General features: G+C 39.6%; 2 protein-coding genes across 4 annotated transcripts in view; both read left to right on the forward strand.

The window, feature by feature from the left end:
* Window positions 1–15,035, forward strand: part of mast1b (microtubule associated serine/threonine kinase 1b) — a 46,498-nt gene extending 31,463 nt beyond the window's left edge. For all 3 annotated transcript variants that reach the window (XM_039667267.2, XM_039667268.2, XM_089129285.1), the window contains 14 exons: window positions 79–217; window positions 491–623; window positions 2,396–2,561; window positions 2,846–2,947; window positions 3,994–4,116; window positions 4,375–4,484; window positions 4,567–4,715; window positions 5,836–6,065; window positions 6,158–6,364; window positions 7,801–8,030; window positions 8,427–8,549; window positions 9,595–9,731; window positions 9,818–10,005; window positions 10,932–15,035. In XM_039667267.2, coding sequence (XP_039523201.2) covers window positions 79–217; window positions 491–623; window positions 2,396–2,561; window positions 2,846–2,947; window positions 3,994–4,116; window positions 4,375–4,484; window positions 4,567–4,715; window positions 5,836–6,065; window positions 6,158–6,364; window positions 7,801–8,030; window positions 8,427–8,549; window positions 9,595–9,731; window positions 9,818–10,005; window positions 10,932–12,664 — 3,770 coding nt within the window. In that variant the 3' untranslated portion in view covers window positions 12,665–15,035. The remainder of the gene's footprint in view (window positions 1–78; window positions 218–490; window positions 624–2,395; window positions 2,562–2,845; window positions 2,948–3,993; window positions 4,117–4,374; window positions 4,485–4,566; window positions 4,716–5,835; window positions 6,066–6,157; window positions 6,365–7,800; window positions 8,031–8,426; window positions 8,550–9,594; window positions 9,732–9,817; window positions 10,006–10,931) is intronic.
* A 681-nt stretch (window positions 15,036–15,716) lies between these two features.
* Window positions 15,717–19,899, forward strand: part of atg4db (autophagy related 4D, cysteine peptidase b) — a 9,671-nt gene continuing 5,488 nt past the window's right edge. The window contains exons 1-6 of the mRNA XM_089129300.1: window positions 15,717–15,844; window positions 16,439–16,705; window positions 17,218–17,301; window positions 17,381–17,554; window positions 18,575–18,863; window positions 19,857–19,899. The exon at window positions 19,857–19,899 is cut by the window's right edge and continues 19 nt beyond it. Coding sequence (XP_088985426.1) covers window positions 16,534–16,705; window positions 17,218–17,301; window positions 17,381–17,554; window positions 18,575–18,863; window positions 19,857–19,899 — 762 coding nt within the window. The 5' untranslated portion in view covers window positions 15,717–15,844; window positions 16,439–16,533. The remainder of the gene's footprint in view (window positions 15,845–16,438; window positions 16,706–17,217; window positions 17,302–17,380; window positions 17,555–18,574; window positions 18,864–19,856) is intronic.

The following is a 19,899-nucleotide window of genomic DNA, read 5'->3' on the forward strand; positions in this document are numbered from 1 at the left end:
GAAAAGGAGGGATGGGTTAAGACTTCTGTTTAATTAGACACAACTGAAGATGTGTGTTTTGTGTTTCCCGCGGCTCAGGAGGCGATTGTGCAACGCTGCTGAAGAATATTGGAGCGCTGCCCGTGGAAATGGCACGCATGTACTTTGCTGAAACCGTGCTGGCGCTCGAATACATTCACAACTATGGAATCGTGCACCGGGATCTCAAACCTGACAAGTAAGACGCCTCCTGGTGGACTAGATTGAATCAGAATATATCTGAATTCTATTTTATGAGGATGGCAGAGAGTGTTTCATTTACTAAATGACCCTGCACATTCAATTAAACGATTGCTGGGATTCATTTGCCTTCTGCTGGGTGGTGACAGGCACTTCCTGTGTGAGATTAATGAAAATCATTTCATTCGGACAGATTGTGTGTTATATAATTAAACGCATGTCAGGACTGCCGCTCAGCTTGACGGTGTGTGTTTGTGTCGCTCTCTGTCAGTCTGCTCATCAATTCCATGGGACACATTAAACTCACGGATTTCGGTTTGTCAAAAATGGGTCTCATGAGTCTCACCACAAACCTGTATGAGGGACACATCGAGAAGGACACCAGGGAGTTCCTGGATAAACAGGTATGAGAAAATACTCTTTTAAAAGAATTTGATATTGTATTAGAGCCACAAAATGGCAATTTTCATTATTCATGAAATCTTTCTGACACTTTTCACACACACACACACACACACACACACACACACACACACACACACACACACACACACACACAAAATTCAAATACCAAAAATTCTAAAAAATTAATTCCAAATAACCAATATTCTAAAAAATAATTCCAAATACCAACATTCTAAAAAATGATTCCAAATTCCAACATTCTAAAAATAATTCCAAAAAACGACATTCAAAAAATAATTCCAAACACCAACATGCTAAAAATTATTTCAAATACCAACATTATAAAAAACTAATTCCAAAAAAATTATTCCAAATACCAACATTCTAAAATATAATTCCAAATACCAACATTCTAAAAATAATTCAAAATACCAACATGCTAAAAATATAATTCCAAATACCAACATTCTAAAAATAATTCAAAATACCAACATGCTAAAAATTACTTCAAATACCAACATTCTAAAAATAATTCCAAATACCAACATTTTTAAAACAATTTCAAACACCAACATGCTAAATAAAAATTCCAAATACTAACATGTTAAAAATAATTTCAAATACTACCATTCTAAAAATAATTCCAAATACAACATGTTAAAAATAATTCCAAACACCAACATTCTAAAAAATAATTCCAAATACTAACATTCTAAAAAATAATTCCAAATACCAAATTTGTAGAAAATAATTCCAAACAACAACATGCTAAATAAAAATTCCAAATACCAACATTCTAAAAAATAATTACGAGTACCAACATTCTAAAAAAATAATTCCAAATACCAACATTCTAAAAAATGATTCCAAATTCCAACATTCTAAAAATAATTCCAAAAAACAACATTCAAAAAATAATTCCAAACACCAACATTCTAAAAATGATTCCAAACACCAACATGCTAAAAATTACTTCAAATACCAACATTCTAAAAAATAATTTAAAATACCAACATTCTGAAAAATAATTTCAAATACCAACATGCTAAAAATAATTTCAAATACTAACATTCTAAAAAATAATTCCAAATACTAACATTCTATAAATACATTTCAAATACCAACATGCTAAAAATTAATTACAAATACCAACATTCTAAAAAATAATTCCAAATACCAATATTCTAAAAAATAATTCCAAATACCAACATTCTAAAAAATAATTCTAAACACCAACATGCTAAAAAAAAATTCCAAAATACCAACATTCAAAAAAATAATTCCAAATACCAACATTCAAAAAATAATTCCAAACACCAACATGCTAAAAATAATTTCAAATACTAACATTCTAAAAATAATTCCAAATACCAACATGAAAAAAAAACAAATACCAACATGCAAAGCATTATTCGAAATACCAACATTCTAAAAATAATTCCTAACTCCAACATTCTAAAATGATTCCAAACACCTTAGCAACTGCATAGCAATGGTGTAGAGTTTTGTATTAATTAACACCACTTTAATTTTTTCCAGGAAATATATGCAAGTGTAGTTGATTAATAACAATTTTTTCCTTGTCTATATGACCTGGCTTTACTTTAGTGGCATTCGCACATATCTTCAATGAATTTTAATTATAAATAGTTATATTATGAATATATTTATTTAAACATAACAAATGTAATTAATGTAGCACAATTTTGAACTCAAGTTCATGAAGTGTCAGTACTGAAGTCATGCTCAGATCCTTGACCTTTGACCCCAGGTCTGTGGCACCCCGGAGTACATCGCCCCGGAGGTGATCCTGCGGCAGGGCTACGGGAAGCCAGTGGACTGGTGGGCCATGGGCATCATCCTCTACGAGTTCCTGGTGGGATGCGTGCCGTTCTTCGGCGACACACCCGAGGAGCTGTTTGGTCAGGTGATCTCAGGTAAAGACATCACATCAGATATTTTACACAGTGAAATTTTACAGTACAAAAAAGCAAAGGATGTATACAATGCACACAATATAAAATAGCTATAAACAAAATATAGATATAGAAGCAAACAATAGAAATAGTCCCATTTAATAGTCAACATTTAACAGGAAATTCCAAAAACACAAAAAGCAAACAAATAGTCACATTTAATTTTTATTTTTTACTAGAAAATAAGACAAAATACTAATTAGAAAAAATATAGTGTCATTTCAAGTGTGTGTGTCTGTGTGTAGATTATATCGCGTGGCCCGAGGAGGATGACGCTCTCCCTGCTGACGCACAGCACCTGATCTCATCTCTACTGCAGACCAGCCCGCTGCTCAGACTGGGCACAGGTGACCTCACACACCTGCAGTCATGTGACCGAACACATGCTGATACACTCTAACTGCTGAAATTCATTAACACTGTTCATTTGGTGTCTAAATGTGGTTGTATGTACCGAGTTTGAAGCATTTTTAGCATTGCATATATAATGACCATTAAATAAGAATATTTATATGCCGGAAGAATAGTTTAAAATTCAAACCCCAGTCCATTTGTGCACAATAAAATGGATGAAAAGGTCCAATAGACTTACACTAAAGGAGGGACTCAAGGTCTGAATACCATAGCCCAGAATAGCCCAGCAACACCCTAGCAACCACCCAGAACTCCGTAGAAACAACCCAGCTACCATGCAGTAGCACAGTTAAAACAAATCATCACATAGCATGCACTAAAACACACCCCAGCAACCACACAGAATACCTTAGAAACCACCTAGCAAAAACATAGCAGCACGTTTAAAACCACTCAGAACCACCTAACAACCCCATAAAATCACTTAAAGCTCCACCTAGCAACACCTTAGCAACCACCTACCCACACATTATCAGTTTAAAACCAATCAGAGCTGCCTAGCAAACACATAGCAGCAAGTTTAAAACCACTCAGCATCACCTTATAACCTCGTAATATTCACTAAAACACTCTGGTATCCACCTAGCAACACCCAAGCAACCATTCAGTACACCTTAGAAACCCCCTTGCATCCACATAGTAGCAAGTTTAAAGTATCTCATCTAATAACACCATAGTATGCACTAAAACACCCTAGTAACCACCTAGCAATGCCCTAGGAACCACTCAGAATCCCCTAATAACCCAATGGTATGCACTAAAAACACCATAGTAACCACCTAACAACGGCCTAGCAAGCACTCAGACCAACCCAATGTCTAAAGAAAATATTTAAAATCTCTTTTCGATGGTTGATTTGATCATTTTTGGAGCATTGATTGTCTTCTATCATGCTACTGTGTCCACCTGTGCTGGTGCATGGCTTTGGTCGAGTCAGATGTTCTGCTCACGCTGAATGGAGGGGTGTGTTTGTGCGCAGGTGGAGCGTTCGAGGTGAAGCAGCATTCGTTCTTCTGTGATCTGGACTGGAGCGGCCTGCTCCGACAGAAAGCCGAGTTCATCCCGCATCTGGAGTCGGAGGAGGACACCAGCTACTTCGACAGTGAGTGACGGACGGGTGGATTGTGTGTGTTTATGCTGGTGTCTGTTACATGTCAAGCGAAGTGATGAGGCGCCGTTTCGAACACAATCAGGCCAAAACTAAGTTCATTTGGAGTGAATTTCGGGAGTTTGAAACGGCTTGTCAATGTGAAATTTCCGGAAAAGTTAACTCTAGCTAGTAAACGCGCCCAAAACTCCCATTGCTCTCAGCACATAGTAGTTAGTGTGCATTCGCGAGTAACTCATCTGTCCGTTTCAGCGCGATCCGAGCGATATCATCACGTTCACTCGTACGATGAGGACGACACCAATGACGACGAGCCCGTGGAGATTCACCACTTCTCCTCCTGCTCTCCACGCTTCAGCAAGGTTTGACCTCTCTCATCATACACTGAGGATTATGGGTAATGTAGTCCTTTTCCAGGACTCATGTAATCTGTCTGAATCACAGGTGTACAGCAGCATGGAGCAGCTGTCCCAGCTGGAGCACAAACCTGTGGTGACCCGCCGAGAGCCCAAAGCTCACAGAGAAGATCGCACGAAGAGAGAGAGTCTGGGCAGCCTGACCCTCAAGACCTGGAGAACCGGATCCCCTGAGATGTAGGAGCGAACAACCTCCCAGAATATCCCAGCAGAACACATAGTAGCACATTTAAAACCACTCAGAGCTGCCTAAGAGCTTACACACTAGCAATGCCATTGATAGCACTATCTATCAACCTTATAATGCACTTTTAACTATTAATTGAACATTGATGGTTAAAACCCGCTAGCAACCCATAGCAAGTTTAACACTACCTAAAACAGCCTGGAAGCATCCACGTAGTAGCAAGTTTAAAAAAACTAATCTAAAAACCCAATAGTATGCACTAAAACACTGTAGTATCTACCTAGCAACACCCTAGCAACCACTCTGAACAAATTAAAAACCACCTAGCAAAAAACCTAAAACCTCTCAGTATAACCTAATAGCCCCATAGTATACGCTAAAAACACCCTAGTAACCACTTAGCAACACATTATCAACCACTCAGAACACCCTAGAAACCACCTAGCATCCACATAGTAGCAAGTTTAAAATAACTCATCTAAAAACCCCATAGCATGCACTAAAACCCTTACTATCCACCTAGCAATGCCCAAGCAACCACTCTGAACAAATTAGAAACCACCTAGCGAATTTAAAACCACTCAGAATCACCTAATAACCCCATAGTATGCACTAAAAACACCCTAGTAACCACCTAGCAACTCCTTAGCAACCACTCAGAACACCCTAGAAACCACCTAGCATCCACATAGTAGCAAGTTTAAAATTAGTCATCTAAACCAAATAGTATATGCACTAAAACACCTTAGTAACCACCTTGCAACACCTTAGCAACCACTCAGAACACCCTAGAATCCACCTTGCATCCACATAGTAGCAAGTTTAAAATAACTCATCTAACAACCAAATAGTATGCACTAAAACAACCTAGTAACCACCTAGCAACACCTTAGCAATCACTCAGAACACCTTAGAAACCACCTAGCATCCACATAGAAAGTTCAAAACCACTCAGAATCCCCTAATAACCCCATAGTATGCACTATCCACCTAGCAACGCCCTAGCAAACTGACAAGCAACCACCTAGCAAGTTTAAAACCACTCAGAAATAGTATGAGGTTATTAGGCCGTGGTACTAAACTACTGACGGTCCTCCTTTCTCTGTATAGGAAGCGTTTGTCGTGTTCGGAGTCGTCCTTCACAGAATCAGACTCCAGTCCTCCCGGAGCGCGCCGCCGCTTCTCAGCGTTAATGGACACGCACCGCTTCGCTTCTCCACTAGAGGGAGACGGTGAGGTGCACACGCGCCAGCCAGCGATCAAAGTCAGGGGCACGTCACTAGAGGGCGCCAGCGTGCCCGTCAGCTCCGGACTGCTGGAGTCAGTGGGACATCCAGGAGGTGATTTGGTTTTCCAATAAAGAGTCATTTCATACATTGTGTTCCTAGGCGTCAGTCACACTAAAACTCATATTAATCTTCCTGTTTCTCAGATAAACTTCTGCGGCCTGCCGATGCCGCCGTGCCTCTGCACATCCCAGACTCGTTCGGGCCTCGAGTCGGAAGTGACCTCGTGTTACGAAGAGCACGACATCATCAGATTCCCACCGCCGACAGTGGGAAAAGCACCGCGACTCGCTCCGGCACCAAAGTCATAAAGTCGGCCTCGACCACGGCCCTGTCTGTCATCATTCCTGCAGGCGAGATATCTGATTTATTATGATCATAAGAATCAACATCCAATATAATAGCACTTCAATGTTAAAATAAATGCACTGTTGTTTTTATTTAAGTATTATTATTTTGATATGACATGTTTTTTAATGTTAATTAAACGAATAAAATACTTAATAATGGTTAATAGTAAATACAAAAATTATTAAAAGCTTATGTTTCATGAATAAGGCCCTATAAGAGTATTTTAAGTTTTAAAAGGTCAATAACCAAAATCGCACTACTATTTATTATTATTTTTTTTTTGCAAAGCTACACCTATAAATGTAAACTATAGTTCAAAAATGCTAAAAATGTCAATAACTGATAAGTATGTTGATAAATACAATTAAGTCCTATTTAGTACTATTAAAGTCAAAATTCATATTATTTTCTATATGCTTTTATAAAATCATGTGGTTTGTTCTCTTTAATATTTAGCCTTTTTGTGGGCCTCATTTATGAAACATGCTTATTTCTGTATTAATCCATTCATAAAAACACTCTTATGTGCATTTTGCCATGCAAATTCTGTGTAAAAAGAACAGAAATTTGCAAGAAACGTTTTTTTTGTCTACAAACTACAAATCGACAAAATTTTACCCAACACTCTTTTCTAATGCCTGGTTCAGATTACACGATTTAGCCCGATTTTGGCACGACCCATTTGACGTAGGGTGTCGTGGGGATTCGTAAACGACAACGGGCGTCGAGACGCAAGATTCGATCGTATCATCTTGTATAGTGTGTCATAGTGGGCGACAAGCAACGTCGCGTCTGCGATGCTTCATGACATCACGACAAAAAGACTAGCATGTTTAATTTTTTTAACGTTCGTCCACGAGTTCCGTCACATATGAGGTTGACCAATAGGAGCACAGAAGCTTTTCCGTACACAACTTTCAAAAATGTCGAAACGAAAGAGAGACGCTGTTGCTAACGTTAAAACTAAAAGTAAAAATCCATAAGAAAACAATATTTTACCTCAAGTTCTCTTTGGAGGATTGACAGCCCATACTGTCCTCTTCGAGCAATCCATGAACGTGTCCATTGTCTGGTTTTCTTTCTTTTTTGACTTTTTTCTGAAGTCTGAACACAGGACAGCCAAAAACACTCACCGCTTCATCCATTGTTTGTTTACGTTCGTTTCCGGAAGTCACTCGCTACTAGTTTCGCCTTCTCGATGACATCACGTGCGCCGTTAAAGACGGCATGCGATGACTGGTCAGGAAGCAACGTGTAGTCTGACATGTTTCTTGTCCACGACACGACAAGATTTTAGGAGTCAAAATCTGACACAGTGACTATCGGAACAAACAAAAAAATCGTGTTATCTGAACCAGGCAGGTTTGGCATTATTTTCAATATATGTGGCGTTTACATATGAGCTTTTATTATATTAAGATTATTTTTCCTCCCGTAGTTGAGCAGCATGGCACGTCTCCATTGGCCAGTCCCATGTCTCCTCGCTCCATCTCGTCCAATACCTCGTCTCGTGACTCGTCTCCGAGTCGCGACTACTCGCCTACGGTCAACGTCCTGCGCTCACCGATCACCATCCATCGCTCTGGGAAGAAGTACGGCTTCACGCTGCGCGCCATCCGAGTCTACATGGGCGACAGTCACGTGTACAGTGTGCATCACATGGTCTGGGTACGAACGCATTCTGAGACGTCCTATTGATTTATATCTGAGGAATGTGATGTATGTGATGATCATTGTTGGGGTTACCCATTACAAGTAACTTGAGTTATGTAATCAGATTACTTTTTCAAGTAACTAGTACAGTAACGCATTACTTTTTTAAGTTACTTGTTCACATTTATTGACTGACAGCTCTCCTGTCCCCATGTTGAGAGAAGTGTGTGTGCTGTGTGTGGACATGATGGTTATTTTAGCTCTAGACTAAATCACTAGATCTCACTCAGTATTCCTCAAAATGAATAAAAACTGTAAAATGCTAAACTTTATAATTAACTATATTAAATTAACAATGCATGCATTTGTTTTACACTGGTGATGATTGACATTGCTTTCTTCCATTGACAGCATGTAGAGTGTGGTGGGCCTGCCCAGGAGGCGGGGCTTTGTGCCGGTGACCTCATTACCCATGTGAACGGGGAGTCTGTGCACGGATTGGTCCACACAGAGGTGGTGGAGCTCATCCTGAAGGTACGGGCTTCATGGACACACCTGTCCATCAGTTGCTTTATATTTATACAAAAATTTAATTGCAGAAATGTAACAAAATACACATATCGACAAAAAAGAAAAGACCTTAATAATTTGAAATATATGTCATTTGGGAGTGTTAAAGGGTTAGTTCACCCAAAAATGAAAATTCTGTCAGTATTTACTCACCCTCATGTTGTTCCAACCCCGTAAGACCTTCGTTCATCTTCGCAACACAAATTAAGATATTTAAGATATTAAGATCGCTCCTGCATTCAGTCCATAGGCTTCTTGAGGGACTGGCTCTTGCTGTCCTCGAAAAGTAATTAAAGACATCGTTAAAATAGTCCAAGTGACTACAGGGGCTCAATCTTAAGTTTATCAAACGACGAGAACACTTTTGTGCGCAAAAAAACAACAAAAATAACGACTTTATTTCAACTATTCACTTCCTTCTCCATGGGCCTATAGTCCGTTAACGTAGTGTGATTGCGTAGAGCTACGTCACACGTAGGCTCACTATTGGCCGATGCTGGTCATGTGTGTGTGATGCGTGTGACGTACAATAACAGAAGCTTACGCTATTAAACTAGTAACCTGACTCGCGCACAGGGAGAAATAAACGAATAGTTGAAATAAAGTCGTTATTTTTGTTGTTTTTTTGCGCACAAAAGTGTTCTCGTCGTTTGATAAACTTAAGATTGAGCCCCTGTAGTCACTTGGACTATTTTAACAATGTCTTTAATGACTTTTTGGGGACAGCAAGAGCCAGTCCCTCAAGAAGCCTATGGACTGAATGCAGGAGCGATCTTAATATCTTAAATATCTTAATTTGTGTTCCGAAGATGAACGAAGGTCTTACGGGGTTGGAACAACATGAGGGTGAGTAAATACTGACAGAATTTTCATTTTTGGGTGAACTAACCCTTTAAGGTATTCAGTAATTTAACATATTTTACCCTTTCTTTCGTCACCTACTCACCTATATAATTGCTAACTAGAGATAATACTCAATAACTTTAATATGGTGCTTTTGTAATTTCAGAGTGGCAGCAAAGTAACAGTGACGACTACTCCGTTCGAAAACACGTCCATAAAGATCGGGCCGGCCAGGAAGCTGAGCTACAAAGCCAAGATGGCCAGACGCAACAAGAAGTCGGTTCCAAAAGATGGACAAGAGAGGTTAGAAAGAGAGAATGCCTTTGCATAAAATACACAACTCATTTACATAGTCGCTTTAGTCTCTCTCTCTCTCTCTCTGTCTGCAGTAAGAAGCGCAGCTCTCTCTTCCGTAAGATCACGAAACAGTCAAACCTGCTTCACACCAGTCGTAGCCTGTCCTCTCTGAATCGCTCGCTGTCGTCTGGAGACAGTCTGCCGGGATCTCCGACACACAACCTGTCTGCTCGCTCGCCTACTCAGACGTATCGCTCTCCTCCAGACTCCGCCCTCCTCGGTCAGAGCTCCTCCCACTGCTGTTTGAAGTGGAATCTAATTGGCTGAATCTGTGATGTCATTTATACTTGTTTTATTCGGTCAAAATTAGTGTTTCTAGACCACTAGGGGCTTCATCGTGATAAAATCAATCAAATGTTATATTAAATTAAATTAAATAAACATGTATAATTAGCAATCAAAAATATCTCTCTATTCTGATTTTGTACAAAATTATTATTATTAACGACAATAGTATACATTTATTATAAGCATTATTTATTAAATATTATTTATTTGCATTGTTCTACTTTTACTAGTTTAGCTTGACTGACTGAGATTATGCTAGTATGGAAATGAAGATTCAAAACATTGCACACATGCATGTTATAGCAGCAGTACACAAGGGGGCGCTACAGTTGCACATTAATGTTTGTAACTGGATGTATATTTTATCTAGGCACCTTGCTTTAAACATATTGACTGTGAAAGACTGTTGAATCGTGCTGAGAATGCAAAACATACATAAAAATCCCCCATTACGTGCCTCATAGCAGAGTCCAGTGTCTCTGAAGCTTGAAAGTGTTGATATAAATGCAATATATGATGCATGACACACAAGAGTATGATTGGGGTCTAAGTTTTTGAGTAGTTGAACAATTGTATTATAACGTCTGAACTCCTTTCTAGAGAACAAAAGCAGAATTTTGCCGTGTAATATTGAATTTTGATTAAACCTTATTTACTTGAGTGATATTTGACCTACTGAAGATGACATTTCTGTGGCATGCATTGCCTCTTTTGTTTTACGGCAGACGTGCTTTGAAATTAACTCTATTAGCATTTGGTATTTAACTTCTGTCAGTGTTTGGGTGTTTTGACTGATCCTTGTGTGCCCTTTACATGTTCCTTTAAGGTTCTGACCTGGTTCTGTCCTTGTCCTTTCAGGCACGTCGTCTCAGAGCAGCTCTCCCGCGTCCAGCACGCCAAACTCGCCTGCAACATCTCAGCACATGCGGCCAAGCTCTCTCTACGGTCTCTCACCCAAACTCCACCGCCAGTACCGTTCTGCTCGCTGCAAATCCGCCGGGAACATTCCTCTGTCCCCGTTAGCTCACACGCCATCCCCAACTTCGTCCTCTCCTCCGCCTATCGCTGGACACACCGTCGGGAGCTCCAACACCACACAAGCCTTCCCCGCCAAGCTTCATGCATCCCCTCCAATCACGCGCCCACGTCCCAAGAGCGCAGAACCCCCTCGTTCCCCTCTCCTCCAACGGGTGCAGTCCGCCGAGAAGCTGGGCCCTCCCCCTACGCCATCTTTCCCATCGTCCTCATCTTCTGTGTGCTCGGATAGGAAGGGAGGGCTTTGCGTGTCAATGAGGAAGCACGGATTGGAGGTTGTGCACGCCGAATACCGCCGGGAGTCGTTCCACTGCGAACACGCTCTCCAGAGCCTGATGGAGATCGAGGGAGAGAATACGCCCGGGGCTCCGCCTTCTCCACCCGAACAGACGCCAACGCACACCCCTGCCCAACACACGTTGAGTCCGGCGAGGCATCTTGGAAAGCAGGACTCGGTGACGACTCGAGAGTCCGAGGTTACTCCAAGCAAGCCCGACTCAAGTGTAGCAGTTTTAAAAACCACGTCAAAAACCGAACCATTGGATCCCAAATCAATCCAATTGGCCGAAACACACCAGACGGAAAAAGTTGCCTCCAAGTCTGAGTCTTCTCAAGTCTCAGTCGTCTCAGTAGTCAAGGAGGGAGCTAGGGATGTGGGAAAGAGCGAATCTCTTAGCGTCACATCCGCAATGGGATGTGGCTCAAAGACCCCAAATTGGACGCCAATTGTCCAGAGCTCTGGATCACAGGAAGTCAAACCCCAGAGCCTTCAAACTGAGGGTCCTAAAGGGCTGGAGAATAGCAAAACCATGGATCCCAAAGGGCTGGACAATGGCAAAACTGAGGGTCCCAATGGGCTGGAGAATGGCAAAACTGAGGGTCCTAAAGGGCTGGAGAATAGCAAAACCGTGGGTCCCAAAGGGCTGGAGAATAGCAAAACCATGGATCCCAAAGGGCTGGACAATGGCAAAACTGAGGGTCCCAATGGGCTGGAGAATGGCAAAGCCACTGAAAAGATCCCGGTGAGGGAGAAAACCCTACCGATAGTTGCTCCAGAGGCAAGCAAGTCAGGTAAAGGAACTCTAAGCGTTGAGGGGGCTGGACCTAGTATTGTTGCCGCAACTAAAGTTAAAGAAACCATTCCTGTCCAGTCTAAAACCATTGAAGAACGGGTTCAAACCCCACCAGGATCAACCAGAGCCCCTCAAGAGGAAAAAAGGAGGCTGGAAGCGGTTGATGAGTCCCAAGCCTCTCCATCTCCAACCGCTAAGTCGCCTTGCACAAGCAAATCCCGTGCCGTATCTCCTGGCGACAGGCCGAGCTTTGTGACGCAGCTCACCAGTGTGGCTAAAACTGTGCTTGGGCCGATGAAGTTGGGATCTCAGGATGGCGGGAAGGGCAAGGACAGCTCCAAAACCAACGAGGACAAACGAGCCGCCACCTTGGGAAAGTCCGAGGCCTCGTCTGGGAGTCGCCGTGGGCTGACTGGAACTTGGCCCGGTCCTGGATCGTCAAAGCCTGAAAAGGCATCAAAGAGCTCTTCCAAACATTCATAATACTTTAATGGGAATACTCTGTTGGGAACTTTAAAAACAGAACGTGTTCCCAGTATTTGTCCAAATGCAGACTGTTCAAAAGACTCAACAGCCATCAAACCAAGACATAAAAAAACGCAAACAAGTAAAGGTGCTTCTAAATGACCCTTGTCAAATGTGTTTGTGCATATGGCGTATGAGTGTGTGCACCATCAAATGTGGATGTAGAACAAACCAGTATGTCTCTCTAGATGCATGTTACATTGTATATTGTGAATAGAAGAGTCAAAAAATAAGATATGAGAAATGAAATCAAGACCTAATGCTAGTGAACACTGCACATCCAATCATTCCTGCCAGGTCTGTAGAGGGCATGTACTTTCAGTCATCACCATATCATCCAATCAGTTTATCAGATTCAGAAACGAGGGGTAAAGTAGGTAAAGTGTTTGTTTACCACTATAGATCATTTTAGTACCTCGGCTATACTGTTAAACTGCAGACGGTAGCGCTATATACGAATGCTAGAGGCAACAGAAATGGGAAATGATTGTTGCACAAGGACAGAACCGTGTGAATAAGTGCTTGTTTCTGCTGTCTTAATTATATTTGCACTGGAAATGCCCTGCAAAAGTCAACATGAAATCTAAATCGATCATATTTACTTTAGTGATGCATGTTCCTGGTGTTATTGTGCACGATTCATCAGTGCACGGCTTTCCCTTTCAGCTAACATCACCTTGGTCATGCACAACGTTTAACAAACAGACTTTAGTCAGGGTAGTGCCATATATAATTTTTGACAGGAATGAAAACTAGGTTGTGAGAAACAGTGCGTTTAATGGATTGCAATGTTTAATCTGTGTAAAATCGACCCCTGACTAAGGTCTACTGTATAGTCAAATAGCTACTTTGTGGGAAATGCAGCCTTTCTAAGTCAATGCAGCAATTTAAAGCCAGTTTGCGTTATGGCAATAATAGCACATATCTGTAGAAGTATATTTGAAGTACATTATGGGAGTGATGTCGTTTCATGTTGACTTTTATGTGGCTGAATTTAAATGTCTAAACTGAGAAAGAGAGTCTATATACAGTAGTTAAATTTGCCATGCTTGAGACTGAAGCAAAAACCTCAAGGATGGCATGGTTATGAAATGATATTGAGATTATTAGACAAACTCTATGAAGAAAATAGCTCACTATATGATGTCATCCTGTTAGATTATATTAATAGGCCAGTAAATGCACTGTGGATTATACACTTGAATTCTTTCAAAGCCTGAATTATCCTTTTAGTATATGCAGAAGAGTTTGTGAAGTACGAGGTGGTCCATGTGTAGATGTGTTTAATTTTAATCCATTCAGGGCTTTTAATTCACTTTTGCTACATATTTGTGATCTTTTATAGGATTTTATTACGTAGTAGGATGACATGTAAACGTCTAGTGGTTTGCGAGAGATATGAAATGATACGTTGGCAGTGGCTTTGTGTGGTATCGATCCAATCTGTTTACACTTTAAATCTCTCACGTTTGTGTGAACATACTTTTGAGACTCTCTGTCTGTCTGTGTGTGTGTGTGTGTGTGTGTGTGAGCAATGAATCTAGCGATGTATTTGGTGCCACGTTCGTGCAATGATTATCCAAATCAGCTGATCCCTGATTGACTGTCTTTTGCCAATATAGGACTTTACACTTTACCCAAATGTTAACCTTTAGAGGGAGAAACAAATGATGGATTGAATTTTGGCTGGTATTAACACGGTGTTTTAGACATTGTACTATGCTAATACCATATTTTTCAGACATAAACCATGGCATTTCCCTGAATATACATGGATAAGGTAATAATTCAGTACTATGGTGTACAGTATATCAGGTACCATCTTTGTACCATAGTAACACCACGGTACCTTTTGTCAAGGTAGCATAATTTTTAATATGCTTTTAATATTTGGGTAGTGTGTATATGCCTTTATGACATGTTTTCAGATTGATTTGTGCTGTAAAGTGTGTGTGTGTGTGTGTAGGATAGACGGTGTCAGTGTTTAGATTCTGTAGAGACAGTTACTCGCGCAAGAGTACAACCAATGTTACGGAATGCACTTTATTGATTTTTCTCTTTGTATTTATTTATACGTTTATAATTTTATTTGAATGATTTTTGCCCTGTTTGATTTTTAAAATGGGAGGTTTTATGTTGCCCTTCGATACGCTGCTTTGCATAAATCTTCCCAACTGTTTTACCTGTGAATTTTTTTGTACATTCACTTCTTATATCATTGTTTATTTACAGTTTTTTATGAGTTCTCACCTCAGGCAATGTTATAAACTAATGCAATTAAAAAAAATAATAATAATAAAGTGCAGTCATAATAAAGAAGCCAATCACATATTTGGTTTGAGGTTATTTTTGTCTTCTTGCATGGGTTTGTAGATAAATGATAAATGAGTTAATATTAGTCAGTTATTGGAAGGTCAAAACATATGACATAATAGAATAGGTTAATAAAAGTAAAAACTTTGTAGTGCTGGATTACGTAATAGTATTTGTAATTAGATTATATCGCGTTTTAAATGAAAGTAAATAATTCATAGTTCATTGATTTTTCCATCATTCTTCTTCATACACAATCCCATTCAAATCTATGTATTTAACAAGTTAGGTCAAAAGTAATCAAAAAGCAGTAAGAAGAATACATGGCCTTAAAAGAGTAATCTAGGTTATGTCACTAACAACAATTTTCTTCGTGTAATTTGTAATCAGTAATTACAACAATTTGCTGAGTAATCTGCCCAGCACTGCTGTAGTCTAAGTACAGTTAACTTGTCTTATGTTATGTGAAGCAGAATGTAATAGCTGAGTTTGAACTATTGATCATTTAGCAGTAGTTTGAATGTGATTTAATACAAATAAATCCATACAGGTAACTTACAAACTCTTACCGTTATCCGTGATCTCATCTCAGTCAGAACGGTCAGAACACATAACAACAGGAGTATGCTACACAGTCATAGACACTGAAGTGGCCAATCAGAGAGCACTGAAATACCAGACAGCCAATCACAGGACAGATATGAGTTGCGTTGCCAAGTAAAGGAAGAGGCAGTGAATCCGAGTGGCGTCCGGCGTGTTTGTACGGAAAGTTTCCAGCAGAAATCCGATATTTACAATGACATGACAGTCAAAACAGCTCATATGGTAAGTATTTTATCTCCATATTCAAAATATCCTTATTTTCGTGAAAGAAATGACCCGTCCAGTCTAGGTATCCGAAAGGCGAGTCAGTTAATATATAAACAAAACACAGTTTCCGCCTCAACTCAACAAACCACCACCAACAACAAACGTATAAAGTCTCACATTCATATAGAAATCTGTATTATACAACTAAATATTGTACATTTGGAGTTGGTAGTATGGCCATACTTTGTTTTTAAACATACGTTTGTAGTACTAGTAGCACAGTATGATTACGTACTTTAAGTATACTATATGAATATTATGTACATTCATTACCATGGTAAATCTCAGAGTATATCTCTCAATAGGTCTTTAAAGGCTAGATAAAGCGGAATCATTTTTATTTCATGCTTAAACATCTAATAATTATCTAAACAGAGATCTTTTTGAAACGTTTTGTTGAGTTTAGTGATATTATGGCTTAACTTTTGCTTTGACACATTTCATTTGTAGGATTCCTTCAGTCACATGATGTCTCGTGTCTCAGTATTTCCCTGAGAAAGTCCTGAACAGAGCTCAGTAAGTTACCTTTGTTCTCTCTCTGTCCCACAGCATCTCTCGTTCCCATAACCTCTAATCCCTCCTCTGATTGGATGGCTGGGATTCAGATTCTCGACGTCATGGCAACTGGTTCATAGAAGTGAGTGATGGAGCCCGCAGATGATCTGGCGTCCTTCGAGGTGGTCAACCTGTCAAACCTGTCGAACCCGGGCCAGCTGGATCTCAGCGCTGACGTCGACGAACACGTCCAGCAGTCCAAGGAGAAGACCAAACTCAAAACTAAACTCGTTTCTGCCTGGAATAACGTCAGATATGGAGGTGTGTGGAGAAGTGCGTGTAGTTGTGTAGCCATTTTTGTAACCATTTTTATATTTTAAACATGTTTTTTGATGGCCAGTGTTTGTCCAGTATTTTGATTTCATTGAATTTAAACTTATTTGATTGGTAGGTTGTTGGTTAATAATTGACATAAATGACTGACACAAAACAGCACTACTGTATACCAATGTTTTTGATATTGCCGTTTATTAAACAATAATTGCATTTTTAAAAACATTATCTTATTAAAATATCTAGCTAAAGATTATTCTCGGCTTCTCAGATGGGCGGTATGCTTTAGTAAAAAAGAGTTTCACTAGCTTCATGCCTTTGTAATGTAGGAAAAGTATTTAATTTTATTGAATTAGCAGGTTTCTATTAGTTTGATAGTTTTGTCCTTTATCTTCCTCTCTCACTAAATGACTCATTTCAGTTAACCCAGATATTAAACCCAGATGTCATCTTCACACACACACACACACACACACACACACATCTGTGTTTCTGTGCAGGCTGGTCTCTGAAGGGCAAGCCGCGTCTGAGTAAGAGCCGTCCCGTGTGTCTGCTGGGACAGTCCTATCAGCTGAGCTACCCGGGTGAGCGGAGAGGACTGTGGGGATGCAGCGTTGCTCTGAGCGGCGCAGGCTTTGACTGTGTGTGTGTGTTTCGTCTCAGGAGAGCGAGAGTGTTTCCGGCGGGCGTTCTCCTCGCTGCTGTGGATGACCTACAGGAGAGGCTTCCCGCCTCTGGACGGCTCGGCCCTCGGCTCTGACGCGGGATGGGGATGCATGCTACGCAGCGCACAGATGCTGTTAGCTCAGGGACTGATCCTGCACATCATGCCTGCGGGTACACACTGAAAACCTCAACCTGCATCATCCAATACTATCAAAATACACATCATTTAAAATTTTAAGGGATATAACCATATAAAAATATATATATATATTTGTATTTTGCATTCAGGCCATCGCTGATCTGCACATCATCACCGGCTTTGTTTATTTTGTTTTTGCTAGTTAGATTTGTCTCAAATATTCTTAATAGTTATCGCACCTCTTTTTTGGGGGGGTAAGTTAGATTTGTCTAAAAAAATACTGTTAAAATACATTTTTCCATATCTCACACACTGTTAGGACAGAGTCATAAATATGCATGCATAAACACCGTAAACAGACATAACAAATGTAAAAACCTTAACCCTCATCATCACCCATCTGGCCACTTTTGACCCGGAAGAATGGCTATGTTCGTATAACTTTTATAGAACTATATTTATATAACTATATATACACACACACACACACACACACACACACACACACACACACAAACATATAATTTATAAGAACATAATATCAAAGCAACATCAAAACATAAATATTATTCTAATGTTTAATAAAAAATACTTTATCAATAATCATGTTAAATCTAATATATATACTGTGTGTGTGTGTATATATATAGTTTTTTTCTGTAGTGTTATTTTAAATTTTCAAATAGTTTCTCACTTAGTTAATAAAAAAGTGGTACAGTACGTGTAGCAATAACATGGTAACATGTGAAACAATGTTTTTTTTTTTTTTTTGGAAAGTGAAAATAGTCTGTAATTATTATGCATTATTAAATAGGTAACTGAACGGATAAATATTGGCCACTAACCTATATCATGCATCCCTACTAATAAGTCCAACCACACCTTTACAAAGTCCACTGTTTATTTGTAATGTGTGTGAAGCTTTGCGTAAAGCATTTCACATGGGAGTGCACTAGTAGTCTCCTGCACAGTATGCATTTAAACATGCTGTTCCCCTGGTCTGTGTGTGTGTGTGTGTGTGTGTGTGTGTGTGTGCTCTGCGCTCTGCTCAGGCTGGACGTGGCCTGCGACGCATCACCAGACTAAAGATGACCTGCAGGTGCTGGGCTCTCACACACGGGCCGGGTCACTCAGAGACTCGGCTAAGCCCCGCCGGTTCAGTCTGGGCAATGCGCTGGATGGCGAGTCCCTGGTGGAGAGCGCTCACCGCAGGCTGGTGCGCTGGTTCGGGGATCACCCCCCCGCCCCCTTCGGCCTGCACCGGCTGGTGGAGTTGGGCCGGGCCTCTGGGAAACGGGCCGGAGACTGGTACGGGCCCGCCATCGCCGCACACATACTGCAGTGAGTACTGAGGCTCGTTTACTATTACAGGGTTTATTCATATTTTGAATTGTTTTTTAGTTTTGTGTTTTTATTTTAAAGTTTTATTGTTTTTAGCGCACACACACTTTCACTCACACACATTCACACACATTAGTTTTTTTTATATTGTCAATGGTTTTTTTTAATTAATTTTTACAAATTTTTTATTTTTTTTTTTCAATTTTAGTTATTTTAGTACAGCAAGTTAAACTAAATAAAAATAAGAAACTTGATGTTTTTATTTTTTTTTTCTTGTTAATTTGTTATTTTATTTCAGATAAAGATCATACAAATATATATACACACGTCAATAATTTTTCATTCATTTTTATTTCAGTTTTAGTTATTTCAGTACAGCAACTTAAACCGAAACCTGAGAAATGTTGCCTGTGTGCCTCAGAAATGAAATGTTATTTTGTTATTTGTTATATTTCAGTTAAAGATCATTTTCTTTCAGGTAATGAAAATGTTTTTTATGGTTCTAGTTTTAACCATTGTTTATACTAATTATTACATGCCTTTAATAATTGGATATTCGTGTCTATTATATGGAGGCCTATTTATGCCACAAAAGATAAAACAATCTTTGCTAATTTGTAATTATGATATATGAATGAAATGTTAAGGCATATTTATGAAATTATGACATAAAGGCATTATGACTTTCTATGTAATGTATTTCTGTCATCATCATGACTTTTTTTTCATAATTAAATAAATTGTCATAGATTTCTTTTTCTTAGTTATGTGGCAGAAACGGACTTCCAAACTGTTATTATATCCCTCCATTTAATTTGATTTGAGTTATGCATTTCATCATCACATATTTCACTTCACTATCACCCTGTAAAGAAGAGTAGAATCGGTGTGTTGCAGCATTAATATCTCTCAATAGTGTTTTCATATAGAAATATACAAGAGAAGAAACGGCTGTGTTAATGTTGACGTAAAAGTGTGTGTTGGTGTGTTCAGGAAGGCCGTGTCGGCGTCAGAGCTGTCGGATCTGGCGGTGTAC

The sequence above is a fragment of the Pimephales promelas genome, chromosome 3, assembly GCF_988280905.1.
Source record: "Pimephales promelas chromosome 3, fPimPro1.hap1.1, whole genome shotgun sequence".
Taxonomy (NCBI): domain Eukaryota; kingdom Metazoa; phylum Chordata; class Actinopteri; order Cypriniformes; family Leuciscidae; genus Pimephales; species Pimephales promelas.